This window comes from Ascaphus truei, chromosome 4 (assembly GCF_040206685.1).
Source record: "Ascaphus truei isolate aAscTru1 chromosome 4, aAscTru1.hap1, whole genome shotgun sequence".
NCBI lineage: Eukaryota > Metazoa > Chordata > Amphibia > Anura > Ascaphidae > Ascaphus > Ascaphus truei.
In genome coordinates, this window is record NC_134486.1 from 309,796,180 (window position 1) to 309,811,817 (window position 15,638).

At 42.3% G+C, this 15,638-nt stretch overlaps 1 protein-coding gene across 2 annotated transcripts in view; it reads left to right on the plus strand.

Annotated features, from left to right (window-relative positions):
• The window catches only part of IFNGR1 (interferon gamma receptor 1), a 60,410-nt gene that overhangs the window by 19,666 nt on the left and 25,106 nt on the right, over positions 1–15,638 (plus strand). Inside the window, exon 2 of one of the 2 annotated variants that reach the window (XM_075597831.1) lies at positions 13,812–14,068. The exons of the other annotated variant lie outside the window; for it this stretch is intronic. Within the exon in view, the coding sequence (XP_075453946.1) occupies positions 13,812–14,068 (257 nt within the window). The remainder of the gene's footprint in view (positions 1–13,811; positions 14,069–15,638) is intronic. 2 annotated transcript variants of the gene reach the window in all.

The following is a 15,638-nucleotide window of genomic DNA, read 5'->3' on the forward strand; positions in this document are numbered from 1 at the left end:
ACACTGGAACACATTTTCATTACAGGGGGAGGGAGCTGTGAGGATGGGTCAATTAGGAGTTTCCTATTCAAATATACAAACATCAAATATAAAACTCATGGGATTTTTAAGACAGGTAAACTATACAAACCAGTTTTAGCATGTAAAAATAAGATCATCTATTAACATATATATATATATATATATATATATATACTCTTGTGAGTGGGCATTTGTTTGATTTTATGTTCCTTCAATATATATTTTATTACGTTAATGCACTAGGTGTGCGCCTGTTTTTTTCTTCTTTTTCATATATATATATATATATATATATATATATACATATGTATAGATATATATATATATAAAAAAGAAGAAAAAAACAGGCGCACACCTAGTGCATTAACGTAATAAAATATATATTGAAGGAACATAAAATCAAACAAATGCCCACTCACAAGAGTACTGCAAAATAAAGCATTTATGAGATAGGCTCTCGTGCCAGCAACGCGGTCCTCTTGGTCCGGCTCGAGGCAGCAGCGTCCTCCCGTGACCCTCCTTCGTGTAACCGGAAGTAGAATCCCTCCTATTGAGTGTTCAGCGAAAAGAGTCCCTCCGGGAACCAGCAACTAGAAATTCTCTGTACCGGTAGCAGAATCGTGGGAGACACAGGAGCCATCGTCTCACATCCGATAGTAACAATGTTCATGGGCAAATGACGGCCTCAGTCAGACCACGCCCTACGCGTTTCGTCATCGATGACACATTCATGGTTGGGTTAAATAGTTCTTCATTTTAATAGCTTTGGTCAGGATATATTAGAGGCGCTACTTCATTGTCTTTTGTTTTTGTTATATATATATATATATATATATATATATATATATATATATATATTGTGACAAACGGCTTACTCCGGGGCTCCGTCGTTTGTCCGGGACTGTTTAGAACACGGTCTTTTAGGGTAGGTTAAATGATGAGGCGTCACGTACTGTTCCTTTAAACAGGCTATGCCTGGTTTATTCAGTCCCAGGCACTGAGACTGCCACAGTGCATACAACAGAAAACAGATCAAAACAAAAGCTGCTCACCTGAGCGATAACTTAACTTAGATATCCCTGACTCAGGGTTGGAAGTGGCTTTTCCACTTCCAACATCAAAACACGGTACTTTTGCAGTCTTACACAAATGAACAGAAAGATTGAACCTGTTTGGGGAAGAGGCTTCTCCCCTCTGTAGTTCAGCAGCCTTCCAGCCTCCTGGCTCTTGTGGGGAGACCAGAGCAAACAGGAAATCAGTCTTTCATACCTGATTCCTAATTAGCATGACAGGTGACAGAAATCAGGCAGCAGACAAACTCTGGTCTGGATCTCTCATCCCTCAGTTCCAGCGCTTGCCAAACTGTGGGATGGAGTGTATGTATTATAAGGCTGCACTCCCAGGCCAAACAGGATAGAAACTGTCTAGTATCCTGGGAGCCCTATATACGGAATTTATTACCATCCCCTGGTTTCTGTCACATATCCTCCCCCCCAGCTCAGACCTCGAGGGATGAGCGACCATGGATATTAGGGAGTGCATCCTTGACAACCCGTCAGCATTGCCATGTTTGTGCCCTGACCTGTGTTCCACAGAAAATTTAAAGGGTTGTAGGCTTAGGAACCACCTGGTCACTCTAGCATTCTTTTCCCTGTTTTGACACATCCAGGTAAGGGGTGCATGATCTGTGACCAACCGGAATTTTCTCCCCAACAGGTAGTATTTGAGCGTCTCTACAGCCCACTTTATTGCGAGACACTCTTTCTCTACTATGGAGTAATTTTTCTCCTGGGGATTTAGTTTCCTACTTAAATAAAGGATGGGGTGCTCCTCACCTTGAGACTCCTGGGAGAGTACCGCCCCCAGCCCTACCTCAGATGCGTCGGTTTGGACTACGAACTCTTTGGAGAAGTCAGGTGTGACCAACACTGGTTGGGCACAGAGAGCTTCTTTCAGGCTTCTAAAGGCCTGTTCGGTTTCGGGGGACCACTTTACCATTAGCGGTCCTCTTGCTTTTGTGAGGTCAGTTAGTGGGGTTGCCTTAGTTGCAAAATTGGGAATAAACCTTCTATAGTACCCAATTAACCCCAAAAAGGTCCTTACTTGTTTTTTTGTAACTGGCCTTGGCCAATTTTGTATCGCCTCCACTTTGAGTGTTTGGGGTTTGAGTAAACCTCTGCCAATAGAATATCCCAGATACTTGGCCTCCTCCAGACCAATAGTGCATTTAGCGGGGTTAGCAGTTAGTCCAGCAGACCGGACTGCGTCAAGCACAGCTTGGACCTTTGGAAGGTGGGATTGCCAATCTTCACTATGGATTACCACATCATCCAGGTAGGCGGCAGCCTACCGAGCATGTGGTTTTAAAATTTTATCCATCATTCTTTGGAATGTGGCGGGAGCTCCATGTAAGCCAAAAGGCAACACCTTATACTGAAAGAGGCCGTCTGGGGTTGAGAAGGCTGTCTTTTCTTTTGCCCTTTCTGTGAGGGGAACCTGCCAGTACCCTTTTGTTAGGTCTAGGGTTGTGAGATATCGGGCTTTGCCCAGTCTCTCTACAAGTTCATCTACCCTGGGCATAGGATAAGTATCAAATTTTGACACCGCGTTTAGTTTCCGGTAGTCATTACAAAACCTTGTTGTACCATCTGGCTTTGGGACTAAGACTATAGGGCTGTTCCACCCACTTTGGGATTCCTCAATTACACCTAGTTTTAGCATTTTTTTAACCTCTAAACTTATAGCCTTTCTTTTGGCCTCTGGGATTCGGTACGGTTTAAGGTTAACTCGGACCCCCGGTTCAGAGACTAGGTCATGTTCAATTACGCTAGTTCTACCTGGCCGTATAGAGAAGATTTCTTTGTTTCTTTTCACTAAATTCTGAACCTCTCGTTTCTGATGAACAGACAGGGTTTCAGCTATGCTAACCTCTGGGTCAGTTTCTTGATTCTCTGACGGACCTGGGGGTACTAGGGTTAACAAGACTTCTCTATCTTTCCAGGGCTTGAGTAGGTTTATATGGTAAATTTGCTCAGGTTTCCTCCTACCTGGCTGTCTTACCTTATAATTTACTTCTCCCACTCTTTCCAAGACCTCATATGGCCCATGCCATTTAGCAAGGAATTTACTCTCCACGGTGGGAACCAGAACTAGTACCCTATCACCTGGAGAAAAAATTCTGACCCTAGCACCCTTATTATATGTATTCCTCTGTGCTTCTTGAGCTTTCTCCATGTGTTCCCTCACTATGGGTAGGACTGCAGCAATGCGGTCCTGCATCTGGGCAACATGCTCTATTACACTTCTGTAAGGGGTAACCTCGTGTTCCCAAGTCTCTTTGGCTATATCCAGTAAGCCCCTTGGGTGTCGGCCATACAATAGTTCAAACGGGGAGAAGCCTGTGGATGATTGGGGAACTTCCCTAATGGCAAATAACAGGTACGGTAACAAACAATCCCAGTTTTTCCCATCTTTATCAACCGCCCGCCGTAACATGCTCTTTAAGGTTTTATTGAACCTTTCCACTAAACCATCTGTTTGTGGATGATAGACTGAGGTTCTGAGATGCTTGATTTTTAGGAGTTTACATAGCTCTTTCGTTACTTGGGACATAAATGGTGTTCCCTGGTCAGATAGAATCTCTTTAGGAATCCCGACCCGGGAAAACAGAACTACTAACTCTTTTGCTATGTTTTTAGCTGAGGTGCTACGTAGGGGAACTGCCTCCGGATATCGGGTGGCATAATCTAATATTACCAATATATGCTGATGTCCCCTAGCAGACTTTATTAGGGGTCCTACTAGATCCATAGCAATCCGGTCAAATGGTACCTCTATTATGGGAAGGGGTACCAATGGGCTGCGGTACGCCTTGAACGGGGCGGTGATCTGACATTCTGGGCATGAGGAACAATAATTCGTAATTTCTGCCAGAACCCCAGGCCAATAGAAGCTTCGGAGAACCTTTTCTTTTGTCTTTTCCACCCCTAGGTGTCCCCCCAATGGATGACTATGTGCGAGGTGTAATACTACGTTACGGAATGTCCGTGGTACCAACAATTGTTTAGTTGTAACTGATTTCCTTTTATCAACCCGATATACTAGGTCGTTCTCTACCTCGAAGTAGGGGTAAGCAAGTGACCTATCTGGTTGGCCAGGAGTACTATTCTGGTCCCGTATATTTCCCCTTGGTACCGCTAATGTGGGGTCCTCCCACTGGGCCTTCTTAAAACTCCCAGGACTGACCTCTAGGTCAGCGAGGGTCTTATCCGGTTCTGGGGTGGTAAGTGTCTGCTCAACATCTTGATTTGGGGTATTCCCTACCAAAGTAGTGATGGGGAAGGGAATTTTACAGCACTCCTCCTTTTCCCCCTTCTTATTTGGGCCCTCGTCAACCTCCATTTCTGAAAAAGGGAAAGGATTTGTTTCTTCTAATACTTCGTTATGGTCCGCTATTGAACTCTGGGCGCTATTCTGAGCGGGGGACCACATTTTTAGAAAATGGGGAAAGTCGGTCCCTATTAACACATCATGTGCCAGTTTGGGTACAATACCCACCTTGAAATCTAAAGAACCAAACTCTGTTTCAAAAAAAACATCAACAGTGGAATATTCATGATTATCCCCATGTATACAACAAATTGCCATTCTTTGTGAACTGTTTCCCTGTTTCTTCTTAATGGGCAAGAGGTATTCGGACACTAGTGTGACCATGCTCCCAGAGTCAAGAAGTGCCCGAACCCTCTTACCATTAACCTTTACAAATGCCCACAGATGGTTATTCAAGGGGTCCTCTGGGCTAGGGCCCATACATTGGGACAACAGCGAATAAGGTTCCACGCTGTTGCATTGCATGGGCTCATCATTTAGTGGGCAGATTTTTGCTGTGTGGCCCCTCTCATGACAATTTACACATTTAGGTACATAGTCTGTGTCCCACTTAGAGCCTTTTCCCAGCTCCCCATGTTGGCTATTGCCCTTAGTGTGCGAACCACTGTTGCTGGTGCTGCGTGAAGGTGGTCGCCGCTCTTCAGCGCCCCTTAACCCCGGTACCCTTTTACCGTCTCTGGAAGAGTCCTGGAACCTCGGGTAGTGGGGTTGCTCCACGACTGTGGGTTGCGTGTGCTCTTCTGCTGCATTGTACCTTTCTACGAGGGCCACAAGCTCATCCGCATTGTGGGGGTCACTCCGACTGACCCAACGGCGTAAGGCAGAGGGAAGTTTCCTCAAGAACTGGTCCATGACCAACCGTTCCACGATGTGGCTGGCTGAGTTGATCTCGGGTTGTAGCCACTTCCGGGCGAGGTGGATTAGGTCATACATCTGGCTTCGGGTGGCTTTATCCATCGTGAAGGACCATGCGTGAAACCTTTGGGCGCGAACAGCCGTGGTTACGCCGAGGCGGGCGAGGATCTCGAACTTCAATTTTGCATAGACGTTAGCTTCGGCTGGCTCTAGATCAAAGTAAGCCTTCTGGGGTTCGCCGCTTAGGAAGGGTGCGATTAGACCAGCCCACTCAGCTTCTGGCCATCCCTCTCTCTGTGCCGTGCGTTCAAACGTGAGAAGATAGGCTTCCACATCATCCGAGGGTCCCATCTTCTGAAGGTAGTGGCTTGCCCTGGTCATTTTCGGAACTGGGGCTGCCGCTGCCAGTGGAAGGTTACTGATAGTCCCCCTCAGGATCTCGAGTTCCTGCTGAAAGCCCTGAGCGAACCGCTGTTGCTCCTCTCTCAGCAAGCGGTTTGTCTCTTGCTGGTTTGCATTCGCGTTTTGCAGGGCTTCATTCGTCTGTTGCTGGTTTGCATTCGCCTGTTGCTGGTTGGCATTAATCTCTTGCTGGGCTATTAGCAGCTGTTGCTGGGCTGCATTCGTCCGCTGCTGGTTTGCATTAGTTTCTTGCTGGGCTATTAACAGCTGTTGCTGGGTTTCATTTGCGTCTTTCTGGGCAGCGACATTGCGTACCAGCGCACCCACCACGTCTTCCATCTTGTTTGCAGAGGATGAAAAAAACTTTTTTTTTTTTTTTTTCAAAGTTCTTCAACCCGCAGACCCCCTAGTGTTCTGCCCGCATTCTCCACCATATGTGACAAACGGCTTACTCCGGGGCTCCGTCGTTTGTCCGGGACTGTTTAGAACACGGTCTTTTAGGGTAGGTTAAATGATGAGGCGTCACGTACTGTTCCTTTAAACAGGCTATGCCTGGTTTATTCAGTCCCAGGCACTGAGACTGCCACAGTGCATACAACAGAAAACAGATCAAAACAAAAGCTGCTCACCTGAGCGATAACTTAACTTAGATATCCCTGACTCAGGGTTGGAAGTGGCTTTTCCACTTCCAACATCAAAACACGGTACTTTTGCAGTCTTACACAAATGAACAGAAAGATTGAACCTGTTTGGGGAAGAGGCTTCTCCCCTCTGTAGTTCAGCAGCCTTCCAGCCTCCTGGCTCTTGTGGGGAGACCAGAGCAAACAGGAAATCAGTCTTTCATACCTGATTCCTAATTAGCATGACAGGTGACAGAAATCAGGCAGCAGACAAACTCTGGTCTGGATCTCTCATCCCTCAGTTCCAGCGCTTGCCAAACTGTGGGATGGAGTGTATGTATTATAAGGCTGCACTCCCAGGCCAAACAGGATAGAAACTGTCTAGTATCCTGGGAGCCCTATATACGGAATTTATTACCATCCCCTGGTTTCTGTCACAATATATATATATATATATATATATATATATATATATATTGTATATATTTTTGTTTCATAATCTTTTTCTGCAATACTACCACAGATATCTACTTTCTTTGATTAATAAAATGCTTACTGCTCCCCATGATAGGAAATAATGGTTCCTGTCTAAATATTAATATTCCGTGTCATGGCATGAAATATTTTCTTGGAATCGCCTCTCGGTTATGTCAGGTAGTTCTTTCACGTCTCAAGAGCATATTTTGATCTCCCAAATTTAAAATATGTCCCTTGATATTTTAAGTTATTATTAAAAGAGACACATCAGTGTACAGTCATACAAATGGGGTATATATACACCGCTCTGTAGTGTTTGTGTATATGTATGTGTATATCTATGATGTGTATGTATGTATGTATGTATGTACAGTTGTGTGAAAAAGAAAGTACACCCTCTTTGAATTCTATGGTTTTACATATCAGGACATCATAACAATCTGTTCCTTAGCAGGTCTTTAAATTAGCTAAATACAACCTCGGATGAACATCAACACATGACATATTACACCGTGTCATGATTTATTGAACAAAAATACTGTAAAGCCAAAATGGCACGTTGTAGCAGGACACACACAAAACCAATATTTAACCCCTGCAGGCTGGAAGCGCTCATAATTTTCAGTCAGATTATTATGCCAGAATGTTACTTATATTAATGAAGTTTAACCTTTTGTTTAATGTTTTACTGAGTGACATTTTTTGATAGGAAAAAGGAAAAATACTCAAAGCAACATGGTTAGTTCTTTTTCCCCTTGTGATATTACAGCACATACAGAACACGTTACAATACGACAGTGCATTTATTATGCAAGACATTGGTTTCCCCTTTTCCAGGTTGAAGCTGCATGACTCGCTTATTTAGCAAATCTGGCTGACTACTTCCTTATTTAACTGGCTCAGGGCTTTTATTCAACAACCATTAGAGAGACATTATTATTTATCTGAAGTCTGAAATATTTGGTACCTTGTGCATTTCACATGACAATGTATTTAAGCTATTTCATTTTAAAAGTCCACATCTCTCTTAATCTTAAAAAGGCTTTGATTGGATGTGCGAGCGAATTAAAGACATGTAGACTTTGTGGACACCTTGGATGTGTGTTTTCTTTGTTCTGTTTTTGGTCCATGTGTTCTCTCTTTTGAGGTTACATTTCTGCTATCCTAATTTAGATCTGTCAGAAGTTTCAACCAAATCGGTGCAGCAGCCATTTTGTAATACATGAATAGTTTTTTGAAGTGATAAAAAACAAATGAAACACTATACAACCTGCAGATTGCCTTTGACATCTACTGTAGGTGGCAGTGATGGTTGTTCACGTGCAATAGGTTTTTGATTGGTTTTCCATGATATTCAAGATGTCAGTATAACTGTTCATACTGTACGTCACAGCCTTCTTTAGAATAATGAGTTTTGTTTTTTTGGGGAGTTTTTTGTTTTTTAACAAGACTGTGGTGTGCAGTTAACACACAGTGACAACATGCAAACAAAAAACACAGTGACTGCACTAAAGTGCGTAGTTAAAGAAAGTCAGAGCACTACCATGTTTCAGTTTACTAACAATCAAAAGTATTTAAAAGATACCTACCCTGTACAGGTGTCTGATTTTTGTAAATTAAAAAAGTTTCACCTCTTAAACATGTCACTAACAAGTACTAGTTGTCTAATAAGCACTGTCTTGCTAGTGGTTTTAATTACCTTTGCAAAACATCTTATCACTTTGGGCCATCCTATTATCTGTGTGTTGCTTTGTGAGCCACAGGAGTACTTAATAATAATAGCATGTTCTTGTATAGCACTGCTAGTTTTATAGAGACATTTTGCAGGCACAGTCCCTGCCCCGTGGAGCTTACAATCTATGTGTTTGGTGCCTGAGGCACAGGGAGATAAAGTGACTTGCCCAAGGTCATAAGGAGCTGACACGGGGAATTGAACCAGTTTCCCCTGCTGCAAACTCAGTGGGGCCGATTCACTTAGCTCCGTTAAGTGGCTTTAAGAGCGCAAAGTACGCTTTAAGACCGATAAGGCTGCAGTGAGATTCACTATGCAGTGATAACTTCGCTTTATCGCTTTTAAAAGGGCTTTTTTCCGCCCTCGGCGCAAAATGCGCACGATCAGGCTATTGCACTGCTTTTTGCCAGTACAGGAGATTCACTAAGCAGTGCTAAGTGAATCGGCCTTAAAAAAACGCGCCTAACAACGTGCCAGCTAAAGGCAGGCGCAAAAGGAGCTGGACTTAGAAAATATTTCTTTGTTTACCTTTTTGCAGGCACACCATCCATACAACAGGCCCTCGGATGTCCCCGGCTGACCCCGCGGGGGTCCCTGGGTGATCCCTGCGGGACTACGGGGGTCCCCGTGGGGATGTCCGGGGCCGCCTGCGGTACCAATAGTGTGCCCCCAAAAAATAAACAATACTATAAAAAATACCCCCGCCCCCTAACACATACACTACAGTAATGGGCAAAATTACTATTATCCACATATGGATAATAATGCATTTGCCCATTAAATATACATTAATCACAATAAATACATTTTGTACTCACCCTTGACCGGCACCCACGATGAAGGCCATCCTCATCTTCCTCACTGTCCATACACTCGGGTGCTGAAAAATATACACAAGAAGAAAAAGAGCCAAACTAATGTCCCCTAACCCCTTAATGACCTTAGCGGTTATTAACCGCTACAGTCATTAAGGGGTTAAGCCACCCTGACCCGATACCCAACCTTCACCCATTTATTTGTACAGTGGCTTCATCATGTATGTGTATGTATGTATATATATATATATATATATATATATATATATATATATATATATATATATATGCAAATATAACTGTATGCTCATCTGCATGTCTTAGGCAGGTCTGCAACCCCGCCTTTCCCCATTATCACCCAGCATACAGCACTTCCACTGCAGCAAGGGATTCTGGGAAATGACATGCAAATGAGCACACAGTGTCACTTTTTGCCTCAATAACCATTTTTAACATGGTTCCCTATAGGCATATATATATATATATATATATATATATTATATACTGTATATGCATTATTAACCAATATACAAATAAATGGTTAAGGATATACTGTACATGCCGAAATACAAATCTCTCCCAATATCAAACAGCACCAAGCAAAATCAATATCTAGGAAATGCAAATAAAAACACTCAATTTGACAATGTATACATGATACAATTAATCTGTGCATCATGTATACTATGCCAACCAATGCTCCAAATCAAATACAGTATTCCAAACAAGATACAAATACAATCATTAAAGAAAAACAAAGCATCTCAACACAATTAAATTACCATCAATTAATCCAATCTTCAATCAATTACAATCCAAATCAATTACACACTTCAAATCCTAAAAACAAACCATTGTGAAAAATAATCTGTCAAAGTAACCATCACACTAAATCTAGCTTCCAAAAATAAGACAATGAAATAATCTATAGCAAACAGCCTTTAAATAAACATTTGAAAAAATGAAATGTAGATTAGAAACACATTTTTACACAAAGCAGCAAATTGCAATTCCAAAAAACATCAAAACAAGGCAAGCAAACAAGTTTTTATTATACATGTATGTCCATCTATAGTTTACAGACATAAATACAGGTGCAATAAAAGAGCATAAAAAACAATTGAATAACATTAAAAATCAACATACAATACAACCACTGACTTGTCCTGTACGTATGTATATCCATAGTGACATACATAAATTCAGGGCAAATAAATGGAGATAAAAAAAAAATGGACGTCATGAAAAAAATTTAAAAAAACCTGTAAAATAAAATAAAATACATTTATTTTGTTTACTTGCCATCAGATGAACCACTCACCGAAATCAAGGGGAACCGGAAGCTCTCGAACAAGTAATCCAACAACAGGAACCAGGTAACCATAAATAAATAAACCCTTACAATCCACAAGTGTCTGTATCTTCTTTCTTCTATTTGTAATCCATAGTGGGGGTCTTCTCCGTCTTCTTCTGTCTTCTTCCGGGTCTTATCTTCATCCGCCACGCCCTGATCTTCTTTCTTCCATAGGAGGTCTTTCCTCATCGCCGTCTAGCTTCAAAATGAGACGACATAGGCTTTTATAGGCCTATGATGTCACATTTTCGTCATATGGTTCCCACGGTCCTGATTGGGTCGTGAAAACCATGGGATTTGGCCGGAAAAAAATAATTTGATGACGTCATTTAAAGGCAATGACGCCAGCCAATCAGAATGGTTGTGCTTCAGTTGCCTTTAAGATGACGTCACCCAAACAAACATGGCCGGCCTCACATTTATTTATTTATTTATAAAATATTTTACCAGGAAGTAATACATTGAGAGTTACCTCTCGTTTTCAAGTATGGCCTGGGCACATGGTACAGTGGCGGCCGCCTTTATTCTCCTGCAGTCTTTTCCCCACGATTTTACAAATCGCGGGCTGATGGGGGCCGTTTTCGGCCATTTTGGGCGCCTGCGGGCATTTCTATTGTTTAGCGCTAAGCGCTTTCATTGTCTAGCGCTATTAGCGCTATCAGCTGATTTCGGGCCGCGCGGAGAAGGCCCGTGAGAGTTGGAAAACATCCCCGCATTTTTTCCGGGTACGTCGGAGGATAGGAGGGGCCGCAGCAGTATGGTAGCCAATCAGAGTTGGGATTGAGTTCCCACGCTCTGATTGGCTACCATACCATGTGAGGCCGGCCATGTTTTCTCAGGAGACCCCATGCTCATGTACACTAGTATTAAAAATCATATTTTTAGGCGAAGGAGTGGCTCAGGGATTAAAGACACTGTGATTGTTGCAGGGGAGCCTGGTTCAATTCCCAGTGTTGGCTCCTTGTGACCTTGGGCAAGCCACTTTATCTCCCTCTGCCTCAGACATCAAAAACATAGATTGTAAGCTCCACGGGGCAGGGACCTGTGCCTGCAAAATTTCAATGTAAAGCGCTGAGAATAACTAGCAGCGCTATACAAGTACATGCTATTATTATTATTTGCACAGCACGATCGCCTTAAAGAGCCGTGCATTGAGACGCAGCGTCTCCATGCAGTTCTTACAGGCTGCTTTGTTTATAATAGTTATCGTGCTATCTAACTTTAAGCACGATATCAGGGGGGGAAGAAGGTGATCGCGCGATATGGCCCTTTTGGGCAAGGCAGGCCGAAAACGCGCCAAACAGCCTTAGTGAATAGCGCTTATGGCTGCACCCTTTTTCGGCCGAGCGATGTAACCCATTTCAGTGCTAATTAATGTAGCTTAGTGTATTGGCCCCAGTGACTTTCCTCACTGAGCCACTTGAAACAGAACAGTAATTGCCTCTTCTGTTCCACAGAAACGTTTATAGCTCAGTAGTCGTGTGATCAATGCTTTACTGGGTGACATCTTTATTAATATTGATTTTAAAAAACAATGGAAAAATATCAAGAGCAACATTTTTTTGTCTTGTTGACAAGGAGAAAATGAAATATATAAGAACAGGAAGAAGCACATTGAAAAATTAGATACACAGTTATTAAAGAGTTAGAGCTGCTACAATTTATCCCAATAGTTAAATGGCAAATAGATATTTGCCTGGATTAACCCATATCTTTCCATTCAATGAAGGTGTTATTTTTTTTCTTAAACATACCCACCATCTGCAATCACTGCTTGTTAGAGAATAAAATTAACTTTTTCCTCTAATCTCAATGGGTGATCGTTTTTGCAAAGCAATTTTGCATAACCCTTACTTATTCTGTTAGTTTAACAGGAAGGAGACATAAATGAGCAAACATTTCGTTGAGAAAGAGGAACAGAGACTGTTCCAATGAATAGTGACAGGAAGGAAGTAAGATTGGCAGAATAAAGGACGTGAGAATGTGCAGCTACCTGTAGTTTTAGCATGTTTGTGTTCTCGAACGTTTGTAATCTTTCCATGACCTTTCATATTTAGCCAACTCTCCATTACGTAAATATGTACTGTATGTTCCCCTGATATAGAACAGCAGGAGTCTTCAACTAGTTTTCAAAGGGACCAGATAAAAAAACAATTAGGAGTAGAAGGATCACAGGGTTATTGTAATGTCATTTTAGACACACTTAAAGACTTGATAATTATTATATTTCAACATAATTGAAGGTTACCCACCGCGCTTTTAAATAAATGGCTTGCACACACAAGTACTGAGAAAAAAAATCTGTAATTGTCAAGAGAGTAAAGACACATAAAAAAAATAACAAATAATCAATATACAAGGTAATGCTGAAAACACAGTGTCCCAATGACAACACTCTAATTTCCGTACCCACTAAATAGAAAAAAGGAACGCTATACAATACAACATCCAGTGAGACACCAACAATAACACTAATAGTGCTAAAGAAACACAAAACACAAATGCCAGGAGGCCTAAGCAACTAGTATGACATTAGCAGGAACAGAGTCCAAGGGACACCAGTTAAAGAGCTGTGGTGTGCAGTGTTACATTTAGTAACAGCTCATAAACGTCTTACTTCGGTGTATTTTATAGTACATTGTTTAATCTCTGTTATAGAAATATTGTAGGAATTGTTATACATTATTCTGTTTTTTGGAGGGTGAAGAAAAATCCCTGTTTCTCCCCCTATTGCTTGTTGGTTATCTGAAAGGAGAGAGAGAGAGACAGGGGGAGGGAGGACAGGGGGGAGGGAGAGGGGAAAGGGAAGAGGAGGGGGAAATGGGGAAAGAGGAAGGAGGAGAGGGAGAGAGGCAAAGGGGAGAGAGGAGGGGGAGGGGGAAAGAGGGAGGGGAGGGGGAAAGAGGGAGGGTAGGGGGAAAGAGGAGAGGGAGAGAGGCAAAGGGGAGGGAGGAAAGAGAGAATGAGGAGAGACAGAGAGAGACTCTTGCCAAAAGGGTCCTGGACTTCCGTTGGTTTATCTATGCTGAAGTTAAAGCTGTTATTTTGTGTTCCCTGTTTTTGTGGCTAAATAAACAAGCCGATTCAGATCATCCACATGTCGTTGTGTTGTTCCTGTAACACAAGATTTGTAATGAACCCTTTAGGAGTCAGAATGGCTGGGGTGGGGCGGCACATTTTGGGGGGCAGCGGGAGTGGAGGAGGTCAATGACGGGCGGTGGAACCGCAGCAGGTCTACGAGAATGGCGGCGGGAACAGAACAGGGCAGCAGAGAGGGAGGCCGATCAGGGAGGAGCAGGCTGTAGCGGTAAGACCCGGATGTCTTCGCTGATGTCCAGGGTCTACTGCTGCTTCAGCGCCTGTCCTCCCCTGCACCACCTCAAGACGTCAGCCTGGAAGCAAGGTAGGCATTTTTAATTGAGTGGGAGAATGAGGAGAGGGGGATGAGAGACAACGAGATGGGAAGGCGAAAGAGGATGGGAGAGGATGAGGAGGGTGAAAAGAATGGGGTATAACATTTTTTTTTAAATAATCCGAAAGCTCAGTGTGGAGGGGGGATCCCACTATTCTTAGCACCATGGACCCCAATGGCTCCCGAGATATTTACCTTTTAAGGTGCCAGTAAGTAAAATCAAGGCTGGTCGCCTGGGTCATCCAATAGGAAGTCATAATGTCATGCTCTGGTGACATTATAGCTTCTAGTTGGCCTGGATGTTGGTCATAATGATTTTCCAAAAGGGAACCAGGAACACTAGCATAAACAATGTGAGTAATAAAGATTGCTGCATTAACGGGTTTGTTCAGAAAAGGTGTTAAAACCTTTATCAATCAGTCCTGAAATGTGCAAAAATCCATTTTTCTAAAATAAATCAGTTTGTGTGTGTGGATGTCTTAAATATGTTTATAATAATTAGTTAAGTGATGTGTGGTTTTAGGCCTGCTTAGGACTCACAAAGAGCAAGAATCACTACCCTCCATAATGCTGTTTTGGTCTTGTAATGTGTGTTCATGTAATTGTAAGTAGTAGATGTGCCCATAGATAGAAAGTGTATTCACCACATAAGTTTTTATTTTAATGCTGTCAAACCGCAAGTCACACCTTTCAGTGGATAGGTGTCATGGGTTGCAATGACACTGGATTTCCGATCCTGGTTAGCATGTATAAAAGGTTACCATTGAGCACAGTCATATTTTTGCTTTCAGTCTCAGAAAGCAAAAGTAATCTACAGTACTATGTATTTTGGAAAGTTGTTTGTTGGTTTGTCTGTTAGCTAGACATTTAGACACCTCTTAGGATGTAACAAAATTTTGTATGATGTTTCCTGAGATCAAAGAGCAGGTTTTTGTCTGTTTTCGATACAATTGGATGCCATTTTGAATCAAGATGGCGGACTGAACCTTTAAAAACTGCACTGATTTTTACCAAATACGGCAGGTTTATAAGTATATTTGGGAGAAGAGAGAGACCTCCAGCCCTAGGTGAATGTAGTGTGGAGAAATGGTTGCTACCTGGGAAGTATTCAGAGAATATTTTTAAAAATTACTAGGGCGTGTATGAACGCAGAAATTCCTTAATTGTGCATACCACTACATAGCATAGATGAATAGTAATAAAGTCAAACTTTTAATAGGCATACTAAAATACGTTACACAGAGTGAACTCAAGAATTCAAAAGTACCCCTCTATATGCACTCTTAACCAGATGTTTGTATGTAATTCGCAGGCCACAAGAAAAATCCCTTAGCCAGGAACTAAAAACGAAAGGCGGCGGAAAACAAAAAAGTTTTAATACATAATTAGTTAATACACTCAAAATTTAAAATATGTGTCAACTAACCCCTCAGAGGAGCCGTGGAGAAATGGTAGGGATATTTCAAATACAGTAAATGTCTTGATATTATGATTATCAGAGAATATCCCTATCTTCCCCTGCGTATCATTCAACATGTGATGTCCACAATGGTTGCTGTAG